The sequence below is a fragment of the Plectropomus leopardus genome, chromosome 21 (assembly GCF_008729295.1).
Source record: "Plectropomus leopardus isolate mb chromosome 21, YSFRI_Pleo_2.0, whole genome shotgun sequence".
NCBI classification, from domain to species: Eukaryota; Metazoa; Chordata; class Actinopteri; order Perciformes; family Serranidae; genus Plectropomus; species Plectropomus leopardus.
The window spans coordinates 13947303-13965448 of NC_056483.1; the positions used below are offsets into that span (position 1 = coordinate 13947303).

The following is an 18146-nucleotide window of genomic DNA, read 5'->3' on the forward strand; positions in this document are numbered from 1 at the left end:
AACACAAACAGTGAAATAAATATTTGTGTTTTCTTGCACCAAAAGTTCATATGATCAGCGAAAAGAGGACCTTGAAAACTGAGTGGCAACAAGGGATACATTTAGAGCAACTATAGAATAGATTTACAACATTTCTTATAATATTCATGCCATTTACGAGCACTTTTCATTTCCTTGTTTCTTTTTTTTTCTTAATCCATTTCCCCCCTTACCTTGAGATCATATTTTTTGTAGACAGAAAGGCGGTGAGAGAAGACATTGCGTGTCACAATCATGTAGGTCTCATCTCCATCCACGGTGAGCCGGTAAATCCCCAGAAACTGAGGCAGCAGTGTGTTGCCATGGCACTCCACAATGAACTAAGAAAAAGAGAGCAAAAAATATGAATTAATGGCTCTTCTATAGTCACAATATAAACTTACAACCTGGATAAGAGAAAATGAGAAAGAAATGTACAAAGAACAGCAAAATCCCTTTATAGTCATTCTGTGATTGACTGTAAGGTGATAGACAAAAAGGGCTTAACATTCTGCAACAGCTGACCTAGGAAAGTGTCTGAATTTGTAACCTGGCACGTAAAATCTGGTCCTTGTATTGTGTGTACAGTGAACCTTGTATCACTTTGTAATGCAAATAGACAAAATAGGCACTGATGAATATAAAATTATGTATGTGTATTTTAGTCCCTCTGGGACTTTGCCATGTTGCAATCTCAACAATAATCCCTTTGAATTCAGCACAACCGTGCAATTCTGTCCAATCACTGCAACTTTACTGCAAATTTAACGTCAAAATTTCATTTCTTTGTGGAGCTGCATGCAGGGTATTGATCCGCTCAGTCCCTCCTTGCCCCTTTTTCTCTTTGTTTATCATGAGACTGCGCATGGTACACAGTCACACACACTGACAAGAATAACTGTAAGCATCACACAGCAAACTTAACCCAATGTTTATCAATAGTTTGAAAAACAGAGTGGAGCTGTTTCAATGTTGGTGTGAGATTATTGGGACTGTTTAGGGGCACAGTGTCTAAAGTTACTTTAGTAGAGTAAAATTCTTAAGTTTACAAAAGAAAGGATAAATGAATGCTTGCCTTCACATTCATAAGTGTAAGATAAACCATTATCACCTGATGATATTTCTTTAGAATGTTATGCATCTCTGCCACATCCTCACTGCTGATGGTCTTGATGACGTAGCGTTTGTCATAAGAGGTATGGAAGCGAGCCCCGCTCCGTCCCTGGGCCTCACTGTTCAAGGGAGCACTGCGTGTCAGAGAGTTCTGAAAACACACAGAGCGAAGATAGAGAGGAAAAATAATAATGTTTATCAGGATATACACACTGAGATTTGATTAGCTGCAATTTTTTGAAATGATTTAACAGTCAGAATCCATATTGACATATAGCTGCTGGCGAAACAAAACTTTTGAAGGTGATTGAAACAGCTTCTAACGCAAATTGAATGGATCCCTCATACAGCATGTCCTGCCTCCACCATCTTATTGTCCGACCACCTCCCACTCACCAGTCTAAACATGTGGGCTTCTGACCCCTACGCCTGCTCTGTATCCAAACCTAGACACAGACACAAACAGCTGCTGCACAGACTTTGGAGCTCAAAAGTAACATGATCCAACACCCCTGGCTCAATGCCTCATTCTTCAAGAATTTCTCATGTCCTCTGCCTTCAGTTCACTCTCCCCTCTTCACATCATGGCATTGATTGCTGGTATTGCAAAGTGAGCAGTAGCCTTCAAGGTGCAACCTAAAACAACTATTGGGCAGTATTTCTTTCTTTGGTCGAGACCCTAAAATTGGTTGCAGTATGCTTTCTGGAGGGTCCTAAAAACCACAGACACTTAGAGGCCTACTTATAGTCCAGGTCCTGGTGCAACACTAAAGAGGTCTGTGTCACAGGCTGAACATGTTAAGAGGCCCTTTGCCTGAGGCTGGCATAGATGAAAAGCTTTCAAAATAAGAGCACTTTTTGTTTCAGCTGGTTATTTTCTCCACCAGGCATTTATCACAATGTGAAGGAAAAGGTTAATCTGTTTGCACTTCAGTTTCCCTACAGAAACTTAATTAAATACTGCTAGCATTGCTCATTAAAACTAATGGTTATTGTGCATGCAATCAAAAGAGCCTGCAGCTGGTGATATCCTTGGCTGTAACAAAGAATATTACCGATTAGAAATAATTCCACCAGGCTTTTAGAACGAGAGCTAAAAAGAAAACAAGCAATAAACCTTTTGACCACAATGCAACTAGTGCCTCATGTAGGAAAGTAGTTTTAATGTTGAGAATGTCATGACATTCCTTTACACAGGCCAGTGTCTTAACACCCCCAACTGCCCACTCACTGCAGCCAGCCGAACCCTAATGTAAACATGTGAGAAGGACAGCTGCACTGAGCTGGGACACAACGACCTCCAAATACTGCCAACTCATTGCCTGCACTGGGAATGTGGATTTACAAGGGAAGAGTGGAAAATAAAGGAAGTCAGGGCTGAAACAAAAGAAGGAAAGGAAAAAACACAATTTGCAAGCTAAGACTATGATCATTTTTTTTTTTTAAAAAATCAAGTGTTTTAGTGATCTTGTAGCGCCAGAGGGTTACATTTAATCGATACCTAAGGTTCAGATACTTATCAGGATAACTGTAAAATCATTAGGCTGTCTTTAGGAGCTGGCAGTTCACACATATGTAGAACTACAAATACAATAAAAGAGACTGTTTATTTGCAGAGGTAATGTTATTAGGCTTTTCATACCAAGAAGTCCTGATCATCAATGCCAAACCTCTCTCTGAGGTTTCGAAACACCAGAGGGCAGTACTCCTTGAACTTGAAATGGCTGGGCATGTTCTCCCTGTGTAAAGGAAAAAATAATCAGAAAATACAAGTGATAAAATTTACGAGATATGAAAATACATTATTTTATTCTTGTTATCTACAATGATTATATGGTATACTTAAAAAGACCTTACTTGTTGAAGAGGTGGTTGTCCACTTTGATCTTAGAATAGGCCTTGAAGTCATCTGGCATGAGCATGATGGGAATCTGAACATGGCTTAATTCGTTTATCTGGGCAGAGAAAAATAAACACAAGATAGAAGGCGAGATCAGTGATGTTTCTTATAACACAAAGCCATCTTAAACATGTCACTGTAATCATGTCACATTAGAAATATTTGAAGTTAGGAAAGCCCTGGTATACTGAGGGTGGAAAGAGGAGTGCCACACTTGGGGAATAAAGACAAAACCTAGACAAAGATCATCAATAGGACTAATAAACATAAGGTGGTGATCACTGGGATCAACACTGAAAATATTTTCTATAAATACAGCGGCAAAGCAACCATTACAGTGTCCTTTATAGTTTATTTATCTTAAAAAACAGTTCTTTCAAACTCATGTAATCTTTTCACATTGTAAATATCATCCGAACCCATCAAGAGCATTGTTCAACAGAGTAATGGATAGATCAGTGGTCATTTAACTTCACATGGATGCTCACATGACTAGATTTTGCCTCTGAAAAGACATCCACTGTAGGAGTAGGCACACATGTGAACACATTCAGGGGCTGTCTTGCACAGAGGAATTCTTTGCACCCCTAAAGAGGTTTTAGCCAGCAACAAAGAGAAAACACCAGCACCAAAATGATAAAAATTGAGAATAATACTAGCAAGCCCCTTTTATATCTAGTGAAAATAAAAAAATGCTGAATTACGACCACAGTGTTTTCTTAGTATCATGGCCTGCCTCCTGCACGAGGTTTCCTAAACCAAGTAGAGTATTTCCAGTAGGTGAGAATGAGTCTGACACGACAATTTCATATGTGAAAGGGCAACACAAGGAAATGTCTGGAACTCCAAAACTCACACTGCTCTCTATAACAAGAAAATGCACTGATTTGTTTGCAATAAAGTAACACAGACTCATTGCCTTTTTTGAACCAATCATACTGTCCTGCCTAGTCACCCCAAAAGGCAGGAAGACCTTGCATATATGTATTTGGTTCTGGTATCGACAAAATGATAAAACAGTTGGCTTACACACCAGTCAGTGTTTGTTCAACTTTACCATCTTGCTGCACAAAAACTACTCACATGATTAATATCATTAATCCTTGTTTTCAATCTCAGATAATTTAGTAAAATGTGGTGTGTTGCGGAATTAAACAAAAAAAGCAAACATAAAAGGCAAAATGATGTAGGTAATTTCCCCAATCAAAGTCGCCTGCTGACATGTTATAAGGGATAACTCCCAATTTGGGCCAAGAGATATGGCCAGCCGGGTCATCAATCAATACCGATCTTCGGCACAAAGTGACGTGAGTAGTTTACGGATTAGATTTTCAGCATCATGAAGCCTTTGGGATTGAAGGACAGCTGAAGGGGAAAGACTGATGGAAACGTTGGCAGAACTGCTGAAGCTTCAAGGTGCTTTAAACGTACAGATAAAAAACAAGATGACAAGATGAGGACTCGCAGGTCAGAGAGGACTACGAGAGAGAGAGAGAGAGAGAGGACATGTATGTATGAGTGACAGGATGGGATGTGTAGCTCCTGCAGGAGAGATAATCTTAATATCCTGCAGTCTGTGATGCACTGCTATTTTCTAATCTTCTATTTTGAGTGTGTTCACGATTCAAGGGCAGATAATCACTTTCCTTTCTATGTTTGATAATGTTTCTCTCCATGTGCATGTTGAAATACATTTTTAAAACCAGTTCTGAAGTAAGGCATAGAGAATTTATTTTTTAAATGCTCACATCTTACTCTCTTTTCAGATAAATAATGTGTCACAAACAAATGAGGTAAATTAAGGCGGTGTCTGAAATACTGAAATTCACTGAGTTTTAAGAGTGGTTATGTTCTTAGAATATCATATGTCATATTTGAGTCTTATGTATAGAAATACATTTACTAGAAATGTTGATTAGATGAGTTAGCCTATTAACCCTATCTTGGATGACTTACATGAGTGTAATTGATTTCACACTTATGGTTATGGTGGCCATCAAACAAAATACAAAATTACAGAGCACTTCAACAAACCACGCTGAAAAAACAGCAGGGTGTCTAACACATAAGGTACATTGCAGGGGTTTTCATTTGGAATTAGTCATGCATGGCATGGCTGTAATACATAGACCTGACATTTGTTATGACTCAGGCACAGCTTGATACAAATATGATGTGTGTGCATGTGTGTGTGTGTGTGTGTGCACATGCTTGTGTATTCCTTGTTGGCTGCAGGTGGGAGTGCTGGCAGGTTGCTTGAATCTATTAATAACCTGTCATTCCACCAAGCACACTTGTCATCTGGGTTCACTGAATAAGCTCGAACACTCAAAACGTGATTGACCAGAACATTAATCACGAAACCTGTGGGTATGTGTTCCTCCACAGTACAGTCCCAAGTGTACTGCAAGCTTTACATTGCTTACGGCTAAGATTGTGCAGACAGACAAGATGTGGCGTCATATCACAATTCCAGCAGCTGCATTAGAGGAGGCAGCCAACATTTTTTACCATTGCGGATTTGCTATGGCCCTGTAATGCTGCAGGGGCATTACAGCAGATGGTGCAGAGAATGGCCTCAGCATGATTGACTGACCCAGGAAAGCATTTGGCATGCTTCAGGTGGCCATTAAGAAGTGTACTTTTCAAGACAGTGTGCCTGAAAATGTTGTTGATGTTAATGCTCAAGACTTTGTTTTGGACATATATCAATCCAGCGCATGGTTAAGGCTTTAAAATGTATGATTAACGCTAGGGGTCGACAGACTATCGGCCTGGCCATTTTTGGGCCCATATTTGGCATTTAGCCGATTATAACTCTCTCTATTACTTAATCGAAGTGTTATTTGCCACTGGCCTATTCTTATGATTAATGTCATTTTTGTGACCATATAGATGAGAAAGCAATAATGATGTTGACAGCAGTGGAGATGGCAGCATAAATAGAACAAATAAATACAGAAATAACTTTGAAAACCCATAACTTGAATTTTTTTTAACATAATTGTGTATGTGATAGTGTCCTTGCTGATAAAAATACAAATCCTGTACTGTAGGTAATATTTGTTGGCAGCCAAATAAAGTAGATTAAATTGGCTCACTTTTAAAAGCACAAACATTTTAACACACTCCATGTCCAAGAAAGGAGCTGGCAGCAACTAGCCAGTATGTTGGCAAAAGTAGTTGGCTAAAAATTTTCGTTAAGACAAACTTAAAATATACTAGACTAACCAACTGCAAAAGCTGTAAGACATAACGCTTACACTAACAGAATTGTCTTAATTTGTTTGCTATGAGGACTCACAGAGGAATACAATGTGTGCAAAAAATAAAACAATCCACTGACTTAACTGGTCAAATGTAAAACAAATCTTAATGCTGAAGTCTGCAAAAGCTTGTGCGGTGATGTACAACGGTCTACCTTTGCACACTATTCCAGCTTTTCCACTATTTAACCAGCTCAGCAAACATGCAGAAAATGAGCACAGTAGTATTTCAAGAAGAAGATTGTTTAGCCAACTTAATGTACAGCACCTTCACAGTCAACAATTCAAACTGAATATCTCTGCGCTTAAAATACCCTCTGGGATTATTGCAAGCTTTTTGAGCAAATAAACAGAAATGGTAAAGAGCATAAGAACATAAAATTAGTCTGCATTGTTAGCAGAGATAAATTATTAGTAGCAGAGACTTTTTAGGAGAGGGATTAAATATATCTGCAAAGAAAAGAAGACAGCATATATCTTAACAGAGCAGAAAGCATGAGAAAAATAGAAATGGAGAGGAAAGCCACAGAGAGACAGAGCAAGCAGAGGATCCAAGTCCACAGATGCCATATCCGAGTATGTTTCAGTGCCCTGGTGTGACAAGCACCAAGTGATGATACAGCACAGATGCATCCTGGGTACTCAGTGGGGAGATGTCGCCTAATCAACAAAGCTGTGTTTCACACAAGAGCAGAGACAATGCCTGATCTTATCAAGAAGCACACGTAGACGAATGCAAAGACACGAATGTACACATGCATGCACAAACAGAAATGGGGTGAAAATATGTTAGATAAAAAGAAGTTGGCCCCGAAAACAATGTGCATCAAAACTCTAGGCTGCCAGTGCACCCATTTTGTACTGTTACTGTTTTAGTGGCAAATGTTCCTCTTCCTGAATTTTAATCCATGCTACACTAAAAACTGCAAACACTGCATGAGTGAGAGTCTAAGTCAGAAAGTAAGCTATTTTCACAATTCATGCTTTTGACAGTTACTATAATGTACTGTTTTTTGCAGGTGCATGCATGAAGGTATGACTAAACCAATACAATGACCTGACTACAATTGGATCACCTAATCTACATTAAGTAATACGTGAAGTAACCCTATTTCATCTGCTAAACTCATGATTTCTGTCTTGAGCAAAGTGTAGGTCTTATGTTTTGTTAAATCAGATACCTCCACTATATCCGCCTATCTTCCTGCAGCTATCAAACTTGCAGACAAATTTCACACCAACACTTCCTGTTTGTCTCCATGGTGATGAAGACTGGTTTTCCGGCCTAGAGTGAAGCAAGTGTGTGCTGTTGCTCCATTGGACAGGAAGCTAGTGAAGAGAGTATGCTCAGTCAGCAGCATGGCATAGCCTTATCTCTCTCAACAATGACAGATGGATGACTCAGTCATAGCAGATAAAAGTGTTGAAAGCGGTGAGAATGAAACACCTTTTACTTAGTTTAAAAAATTGGGTCATTTCTTAGTTGCAAGCAGGATAATGAAAATATAGAGAGAAATGTCCTTGAAAGTAAAGCAGCCATACTAATAAGGCATGCCACGAGGATGGGGGGAGACATTTGACAATGAACAGGAAAGCTGTGACATTCATAACTCAATAACTGACTTGCAAGCTAGAACTAGAATGTGTCACTAGTGCAAAAAGTCATCATAATGATGTGGCAATTCTGTCAAGTTCCTCCTTTGTTAGTAAAGGTCAGAGATGAATTCCAGCATACTTTAATATCTACAGACTCTGTCAGACAGTCTTTACTTATACATACTTATGCAAATTTAGTTAAAAGCATTTATGAAAAAGTGACCAAAATTAACCTTGATGTTTCCATGGCCCACTCATATCGTCACTCTGTAAAACTTGTTGCTACTGTCTATATTTTGAGGTCTATGGTTCACTTATTTCAGTTCACCAATACGTGGCAACTAAAACAATTGGTCCCTATCTGATCTAGAGGATTAGTATCCCTATTTACTAACTGCACAACACATCTACTTTAATTTCTCATTGTACAATCTAAGTAATTCTACAAAGCCACAATGCAGCCACAAAAGACAAGAGAACAGAATCAGTCACAAATCAATTGACGGTTTAGCTGATGCTGAAATGACAGCTTCTTAGAGATGATAAATGTAATGCAGCAACCCTGTTCTCGATCTATTCCCTTCCATATCTTATTATCTAATTTGGGTCTTCACAAAAAAGTAGTATTCAAGTTAAGTTTTTCTACCCTCATTGACTTGTCTCGAGCTTGTGGGTTTATTTTCCATTGGATGAGTGTCACCGCAATCCAATCTACAGGGTTGAGTAAAGTAATTTCTAAAATGTATACAGCTCAGGCCAAGGTTTCCCTCTGTGCTTGCAATTTTGCCTTTAAGGTAGCTGGAGTCAGGGAAGCAAACAAACCTGGATCGGTGCCAATTTTAAAATAACATCAGTGGTTTAAGTAAAGACATACAACAGACAGTGTGGGAGATTTATTACCTCAGAAGTGTTACCGACTTTTTAAGACAAACGTGTCAGTAAAAAAACAAATCATAACTGTAAAGATAAACAAGAGCTTGGTAAACTTGTATCAAGTGAGACACAGGGGATGATTTATTTTCTATTTGAGTCATCTTACAGTATGCTAAATGTCCTCGTGAGAAGCTGTCAATTATGTGGTGGAAATGGGACGTATGCTCAGAACAAAGTGTTAGCATGCATTTCCTCTATGCCAATTTAGTAGACATTACCGTCTAAATGGCTCTAATTAAAGTGTAATCAAGACTGACTGATCATGTAATTAACCAATATGAAGTGGTGGCAGTGGGATTTCATAATCTAGTGAAAGCAGTCACAAATCAATGCAGCACAGCATTGATTTGTGACTGATTCTGTTTTCTTGTCATAATTTTTATAAAGCAACAGCTGCCAAACCCATCAGCATACACATCTAAATGTTTTCTGATGTAACACACACTCTCTCAAGCATTATCTGTCTTGCACTTTTTGGGCAGCAAACACACCACAGAGCTCTATTAAACTTTTGAAGTAGTATACTTGTTTAGCAGATGATCATCTCCATAAACCACTGATATAATCACATAGAGAATACACCCAGCTAAATGGAGATTTGCCCTTTAACAGTAAGCATCAAAGGTCAGTTGTTGTCGATTGTATTTAGTGCTGACTTGACCTTTCACTGACCACTAAAAAGGCCATTACATCATCACCTGACCGGTTAAGAATCCCAGAACCATTCATAAATTTTAACAATATGCACATGAAGAAGAATACATCTTACTAGGATCCAAAATAAGCCCCTTTCAGTGGAAAGCCCTAAGAAGTCAAGAAGTTTATTTTACCATATGTATATGCACAGACAGGCCGTACAGGTACATAGGAATTCATTATGTGCAAGCTTTGAGTGGTGAAAAACACCATAGAGATAAACACAAACAAGAATCAAAGAAAGATACTAAAAAAATGTTTTTAAAAAAAGAAAGCTACAGTTCAATTTAAAAACACACTATACAATACAATAAGTTAAATACAGTGTAACTATGGTATCTGGGTGTGTGTATCACGGATTCATTGGCTTGCCCGTAAAAAGTAATGTAGTAGCGATGTGACCCAATTCTTTGGAGCAGCTTTGACAACTTCAGTGTCAGGGGTAGCCCTCACTCCTCCCATTCCTCCCTCTGCTCACAACCACAGCATAGAGAGGTCAGCCATAATGAGGACACAATGATGAAAAAAGTGGAGCAGTGTTAAGGTAAAAGGACTGCTGCATCTCTCTCTCTCTCTCTCTCTCTCTCTGTGTGTGTGTGTGTGCGCAATACAAAGAAACAGGGCCTGGGACAAATGAAACCAACTACCTGAGTAAGACATCAGTGGTGTACTTACAAGCTTAAGGTTGTCATTCCTTGAAGTGTGACATGTCTGCTTTCACATCAGACACCAAAAGCTCATTCAAGTCTATTTTAGTCAGTGTCAGTCACTCAATCACACACTGAAGTGCTGAAAAAAGGAATTGTGAGTTTCCATGTCTTAGACATTAGACTACTGCAGGTATAGCAAGCTTCTGCAGTGTATGATAAAAAGACAATTATTACTCCATGTCAGCATGTCCTTTGGGGGCATTCTTACAACAGACATGCTCCTGTCTGTGTTGAAACACAAAATGACAAATGACTATGGTGGAAACAGGTAACACAGAAATTACTGTTGTCAGGTGCACATACATGCAGATACTCAGTAAGTCTGTTGTGAGGTCAGTGCAATAAAAGGCCAACTATTAAAGGATATAGTGGTTTAGACTGACTGAGCAACAAACAGGCTTATGGTATACGGCCTGTCCTGTTAAGCGAATCAAGCTGCTCAGCAACATGTCGCATTGCGTTTGGGCAAGGAGTGTGCCACTGGCCCATGGCATGGTAACTGTGGCACAGGACACACACACACACACTGAACACACAGGACGACTATAGGAATGTACATACATGTTTGCAATAGTTGCATGAGTTGAAAAAAAAAACATGTTTGTTTTAAGGTTTTTGAAGACACACACTGGAACAACACCACAAGACGCTTCCCATGAGTTCCTCTATCTGTCACTGCCTCAGGGTGCCAGGATGTGAGGCTCCAGCTTTTCTGTTTTCCTCACCCATAATCATCACACATATTAGCTGTAGGTCCCTCCTACAGATATTTATAGAATCCCCTTCTTATGCAATCCACAGAACTAGACACAACTACTCTGACTCAGAGAGGCAAAACAGCAAAGAAAGGGGAGACACAGGGGGACAGGGAATGAAAGTGAGCCAGATAGACAGGTTGACACAAAAAGGGGCTACCAAAAAAATAGTAGGGGTGTGAAAATAGCTTATTCTCTGAAGTATCTCAATTTTTTTTTCATGAAAAGAGAGAGACCGTGCAGTAAAGTAAAGGTAAATTTACAGCTTACAGGAGGTTAACATGATACATGCTCTGGATTTTGTTTGATATATATTGTCGACACAAAATGCTGTTGCAAATTAATGACCCATCATAAGCACAGTTAGCTTGTTTACTATATGAGGTGGATGCTACTGTCATACTGAACGTCCCACTGTTCAGACTTTCAAACTTTGTATGGAAAAACAACACAAATTGTCTAATATTTGTATTGAACTGCCAGATCTGATTCGACTAGCATAATTCTGAGACAGGTACGGCACTAAACTTGTAGCAACTCAGATTCAGCCAGCATAAATCCCTGACGCCAGGTTTGATTGAGACCACGTTTACTTCTCGCCAGATGAGCAATCCTTAAAAATCACAATAAATATCAAATTAAAGCGTAAGTGTAATGTAACTGTAATAGTATCGAATCAGGAGATACACATATCATTTCCTCTGTAAAAAATAGTGAATTAACCTGTTGGGTGGGGGGAGTTTAATGACCAGAAAGTAAAGAGAACCACTGAGAAAAATCAAAGTAAAGCCTAAGGAAGCCCAAAGACAAGAAAGAAAATTTTGAAAATGTAGACTTTCATAAGACTTGCCTACACTACACAAAGTCTTATGGGAAACATTCAAAAGCTATTTGTGTAAAAACAGGGCAAATAAAAAAATACTCCAAAATTCTGCTAATTTACACTTTTCACTGTCTACTAGTTAAAAGGCCTGCTTTTTCTAGAAAAGGTACCTAAAGTGGTGCTGCGCTCAATAACAATAACAAGAAATTTGTTGCAAACTCTTTCACTGTCTCTTTGCCTGTGGTAATTAAAAAATTGTGAAACATCAACTCAACACAACCATCTTTTTTGCATTAAAAGGACAAGAGCAGGTGACACGCACCAGCAGGTTATGAGCTACTAGACTCAAAACCATGATTTCACAGTGGGTGCCTTAAACTGTGAGAAAGCTGCTTTCCAGCTGGTGAAAAATCTACTCAAACATCAACGGTGGAACATGATCTGATATGCACTATAACACACCAAGGACTTACAAAAAGAACTGACAGACTAGCCAGGGCTCAGGATTACGCCCTTTTTTAACGATTCACAAATTATGTGAGGGTGACACTGTAAGCTCGATACTGACTTTCTACTGCAGAAACAAAACTCCTGACACATAATGCACCTTGAAACATTTTTAGAATTAGCTTGTCACACTGAGAATAGTATTTTCAGTGACACTGTTGGGGCCTAAATGCATTCCAATAAATCTCACAATAGACTGTGTTGGTCCAACAACTTAACACCACAAAGGGGTTGGACTTGCATTCTGTAAAGTGTCTTGTGGTGGTTTTGCAACATTAATTCACTGTAGATGTTTTACCAAGCTCTCTTTTTTTTCTTTAAGAACCAAAATAAAAAGAACCAAACATGGAATGAGTATTAATGTATTAAGGAGTCAAGATTTACTTTTTTTAACTTATGCACAAGATCCACTGTTTTCATAAAGAATATAAAGTGTGTTACAGGACACGACTAACATAAAATTGGTCAACTGGCTGGTGTATCCTGTAAGCTATATTTGTGCTTAGTGTCTGTTCTGTTCATGTCAGCACATATTCAGTACAAGTTTAAGAGAAGGGCTATCCCTCTCAAACTGATATTAAGCGAGGGAGAAGGCTAGTTTCACAATATAGAGTAAAAGGGGAAAGAGACTAATTTACATAAACACTCTGATGTAGCCAAATCATAATTTGTGAACTCAGTGCAACAAAAAATAGATTCTAGAGAGACAAGGCCTATTTCTTTATACTCGCCACCAGGCATAAGCCTGAGGAGAATTACGCGTTTCATCGTGTGTGTGACTACGTGTGTCTATATCTGTCTGTCTGCACCTAATCTCACATACTATTGGATCCATCTACCTAATGTTTTCTGTGTATATTTATGCCTGTATGCTGAAGGCCCTCTCAAGTTGCAGTAATTCGCAATTTTTGAAAACCTGTTTTTATGTCTCTAGTTTATAAAGACATTGACTACTGACTCCCTTAAAAGGCCAGTAGGAACCGCAAGTGCTTCAGTTATATTGTTTCTGTTATGGATAATCTAGGTTCTAGGGAGAATATTGTTTCTGCTAATCACTATATACAAGGCAGTTGGGGGCTTCTTTTATTGGCATTTTCATGCTGAAATTGACATTTTTCATTGCTGGTGTTTAGGAAGTGTTCCTGTCCAAATTTGCACACCAAGGTAAGACAATTGTGGTTTGTATTAGAAATTCAATCAAACATTTCAGCAGTGATCCTTTAAAATATCCAATTATGTCAGCCAGCTGCTGAAATGCCTTTTTTGGTTAACTCAGCACTCATGGTGGCAATACACTGGGCAAATTTGAGGTCAATGTGACAGGGCAATGTGCTGCCAATAGGAACTAACATACACTGAATACCTTTGTAATTTTTTTTTAAAGATTTTTTTTGGCATTTAGCCTTTATCAGGACAGATCAATGGCATGAAAGGGGGAGAGAGAGTGGGGACTACATGCAGCAAAGGGCCTTGAGTGGGAGTTGAACCTGAGGCTGCTGTGGCAAGGACACTTCCTTTATTTATGAGGCACCTGCTTTACCCACACAGCCACCGACACCTCCATACCTTTGTAAATTTTGTACAAAATCATGTAGCAGAACTCATTTCCAGCAATCGGCCAGACTATAAAAAAACCCTTACATAGTCTAGTGTATACCACAGTTTGGCCTTTGTCAAAGTTTGCTCTTATTTTGAGTATCCGCAAATTAATTTCATACCTACTATGTTATGATCCTAAACACTTGGGCACTATGTAAAATGAATATATCTACGCACAGCATGCCCTGCACTTCCTGTCCTCCACCCACATGCCCCCAAACACACCTGGCTGATATCTACTCTCTGTTGGGCTCACTATTCTAGTTTGTAATGTCATTCAGCCTAAGAATCAGGGGATGCTTTTTGAGATTGATTATGGAGACTCAGGTTTGTTTGAGCTGCATTCACTAAGCTCCAGCAGTTACAACTGAGATTTCTTTGGCCTCAATCTATTTCTGTAAAACCATGAGCTGTGTAACCTATTTGGGCCCTGAAGGATGCGAGTACAATTTCAAAGTATTAGGATTAAAGCAAAAATTGGCTACCTGTCAACAAAGGTTATTTTCAGCAAGCTGCCACGCACACCTTTTGCCACACAAAGGTATTTGAAAACACAAATCCCTTGCTTTCCTCAACCATGACACAAGAATCATTTGGAGGACATACACTGAATGTCCTGGAACACGTAAATGTCTCATCTTGGCACTCCATTAGACTTTTTTTTAGGTAAAAACTTTGCTTTATTAGACCAACAGAGGGGTAGTATCTGTGACTCTTCTGTATTGTCTAGAGTGATTACTTGGCCAGTCTCCCCTCTTAGCAGGTTCAGTTGTTTCAATTGCACCCGGACTGATAACACTGTAAGAAGTATGGTTTTCAGGAGGCACCAAAGTGGATGCTTTTGACTAGGAGGCCACAGTGGATATGTAGGGGCGGGGGGTTACATTTTGCAGAACATGTGCATGTGTTTACATGTTGCCTCTGCAGACTGGTTGCATTCTCAGGCCTCCCTTTAAATTCATTCCTTTACAGCGTCCTGTTATGTACAAGTGGAGTTTACTTTTGCAAACTTCAGTCTGTAAAGTAACCTTACATTAACATTTCCAAACTGCAGCTTTCACACCTCCTGGAAGTAACTCTGTGGCTCAATCTGGTGACCTGGCATGGAGTGTCATTTTTATGTTGCCAATGGTATGAGAAATGGAGTGCCTTAACAAGTGGTGAGAAAAACAGCAGGGAAGGCAGCCTAAGGCATAAGAAGGAAATGTGCTGGCGGCAGTCCTGCTCTGTGTTATGCAATCCAAGAGAAGAGTTTGAACATGTAGATTCTTCAAACTTGTGTAGGTTTTTATGGTTGAGACTTAGGCAGTGGCCCATTAGACCGCAGTTTTAAGACACTTGAATCTGAGGGAGTTTCTGATACGAGCCTAGATTACTCTCACAATTGGACGTGCACACATAAACAGATTACATAATAATGCCAATGTAACTCTGTATTAAAATTTTGATATTTTAATAAATGTATCTAATAAAATAACATTTTTAATAAAACATCAGTCTTGACAGATACTATAGGATTTTGTGTGCTTAGTGAGGAAATAAAGCTGATGTCATATCTGACATTGCATCAATGTTCATCCATCTCAGGCATTTCAAGTGACATTCAAAAAGTGAATGATTTAATCAGTACTGCATGTATGGAGGTAAACCTCTTGTGAACCTTATTTTGCACCCTCAGACTTAACACCACAGCCAGGTGACTTAATCTACCTACAGACTACAGCTTAGATACAAAACAACACCTCTGTTTTTTTGGCTGCCTTGTCCTCACATCACTTAGGCTATCTAGAGGCTACATAATCCACCCTAAACTCCCTCTCTTAACTCTAGGCCAAATATCAACATGGTTAGTATTGACTCCATCATCAATGTGCCCTCAGCAATGTGCATCTATGACGCTGATGTCCATCAAACACCCAAAGATTCCTTAACCCAATACAGAGATACTGAGTAAGACAAAAAGACTAAATAAGAAAATGAATCACAGTTCTGTTATATTGAATAGAGGTTTGGTTTCTAGAACGTCAGTATGAGTTTTCAAAGCAACACGAAACAACAAATAGAGCTCAAAAGAGGCCAAATCAGCTCTACACAAATTGCTGGTGCATTAGCTAAAAACTGCAAACTCATTTGATATGACAAAGACAGCAGACTTTTACGTCATGTCAAACTGCAACAACAAACAGAAAAAGGGGTCCAAAATTTTGCATTTCAAAAATATGACAGACGTGGTATGCAGTATACAGGAAGCTGAAATAGCACAAATTGGCATGCAACCTTGACATAACCCACTTTTGTAGTGATGTTTACAGTAGCCATCTAGTTACAAAGTTTCAGTTACAGTGCAGTTCTGCAATGTCAATCCCCCGTACTTACCTAGGCTATAGTCGGGCTCTTGTAGACAGATGTCTAAATAGTATTCCTCTGACATATGAAGTTAATATAAAATCAATATTAATGTACAAATGACAGCTGTTATGGAACTAGTCTCAAAATATTTAAATTCCTCATGAGAATCCTCCTAATTCTGAATTAATTTTCTAAAGCAGGCTCTACTGTCTCAAAGTGTTTAACCACTGCCTCAAAAACAAACAGAAAAAAAAGATCAAGAAAGCAGAGCGACATTGCATGAAAGGGCCAAAATTATCATCATCTTTTACACCATTTGCTACCCCATGGGAACAATTTCTTACTGATCTATAAATAGACATTTATATACTAAATGAACAAATGAGTGATGCTGCTTACTTATTGCTTCGTACTTTTTGCTTACACTTCGGAAAGCAGCTCAATCTTAAAAACCAGATAAAACATGCAGTTGCCTGGTTTGCTGCAATTACCAGTGGTGGAATGTAACCAAGTACATTTACTCAAGTACTGGACTTAAGTACAAATTTGAAATACTTGTACCTTACTGGACTATGTTTTTTTTAAGCTGCATGCACTCCTCCACTGCATTTGAGAAGAAAAATGCTTAAGCTACTAGTTATTTTTTCTCAAGATTTTTGCATAAAAAGCACAAGTTTATAACATATGATGTTTTGTTATAAATTAAACTACCAGTTACTACAAGTACAGCTGTAACAATTAGTTGACTTATCAATTTACAGAAATTTAAATAGCTATTAACTATTTTTGATCAACATTTCAGTCATTTTTAATTTAGGGAGTGAAGGTTATATATTAATAAGATTGTTTGAGTGACAGAAATGAAAGAAACCTTAGATAATATGCCGTAGTCCACTGATCACTGCACCATCTCCTTGTGTGTTATAATAATGTGTACGAAACATTGGTTAAAGGTTTAATACTTGGGGATTTGGTGCAAGAAATATTTGTATGTCCTCTGCTTGCCAAGTTTGCTCTCTCTCTCCAACATATGAGTATGGCCCAGTGCAAATATTCGGCAAAGGAAGAAAAAGAGAGTGCAGAGATAAGCTGTCTTGCATGGGAGGATCTGCTCTCTCATGACACAGACCCCTAGAAGCTTATCCTACATGTACACAACAGGAAGCCGAAGCCAAAGCCAAAGACAAGTTTGACACATACACACACACACACACACACACACACACACACACACACACACACACACACACACACACACACACAATTACATTTTGCCCAAATGGTTATTGTAACATAAAATGTATCATTTCTGTTCACTGAAGAAGTTAGATTATCTACATCAAATAAAATATTATAATTCTTTTAAGAGTGGAACGTATGGAAGATAGTTAAAATATAATATTATGATAAAGGTATCTATTTGGTTACAAACAGGAGTGTGAAATATCTGTCATTTCTGGCCTGTTTTCTTGACGATTCTTTGTTTCTCAATCTGCATGTGTATATTGAGTTTAAGAAAATACATTTATTAATTATTTCACACACACACACACACACACACACACACACACACACACACAATAGATATCTGCAATTATTTTGAAATTTTGTGATGCAAATGTCAAGAAAAAAAATTAATAAAATCCTACTTCCTATGCCTTCACATTTTAAGACTTTTGAAAGATTCATTTAAGTCAATTTAATACTAATTAAGTGCTTTTTTCAGGTCAGTGAATTCAATGCCTTTTAAAACTTTTTAAGGACCCACGGGAACCCTGATTTTAAGTGCATAGATCAAAAATTATGCAATACTAATACCATGGGAATTACAACTTTACAAAGCTTTCTAAAACTAACATCACTAATCACTAATAATTGAAG

General features: G+C 38.4%; 1 protein-coding gene across 2 annotated transcripts in view; it reads right to left on the reverse strand.

The window, feature by feature from the left end:
• pip4k2aa (phosphatidylinositol-5-phosphate 4-kinase, type II, alpha a) overlaps positions 1 to 18146 on the reverse strand; it is a 34064-nt gene that overhangs the window by 14225 nt on the left and 1693 nt on the right. For both annotated transcript variants that reach the window (XM_042510469.1, XM_042510468.1), the window contains exons 2-5: positions 2989 to 3086; positions 2774 to 2870; positions 1130 to 1282; positions 213 to 359 (exon numbers count right to left, since the gene is read on the reverse strand). In XM_042510469.1, the coding sequence (XP_042366403.1) occupies positions 213 to 359; positions 1130 to 1282; positions 2774 to 2870; positions 2989 to 3086 (495 nt within the window). The remainder of the gene's footprint in view (positions 1 to 212; positions 360 to 1129; positions 1283 to 2773; positions 2871 to 2988; positions 3087 to 18146) is intronic.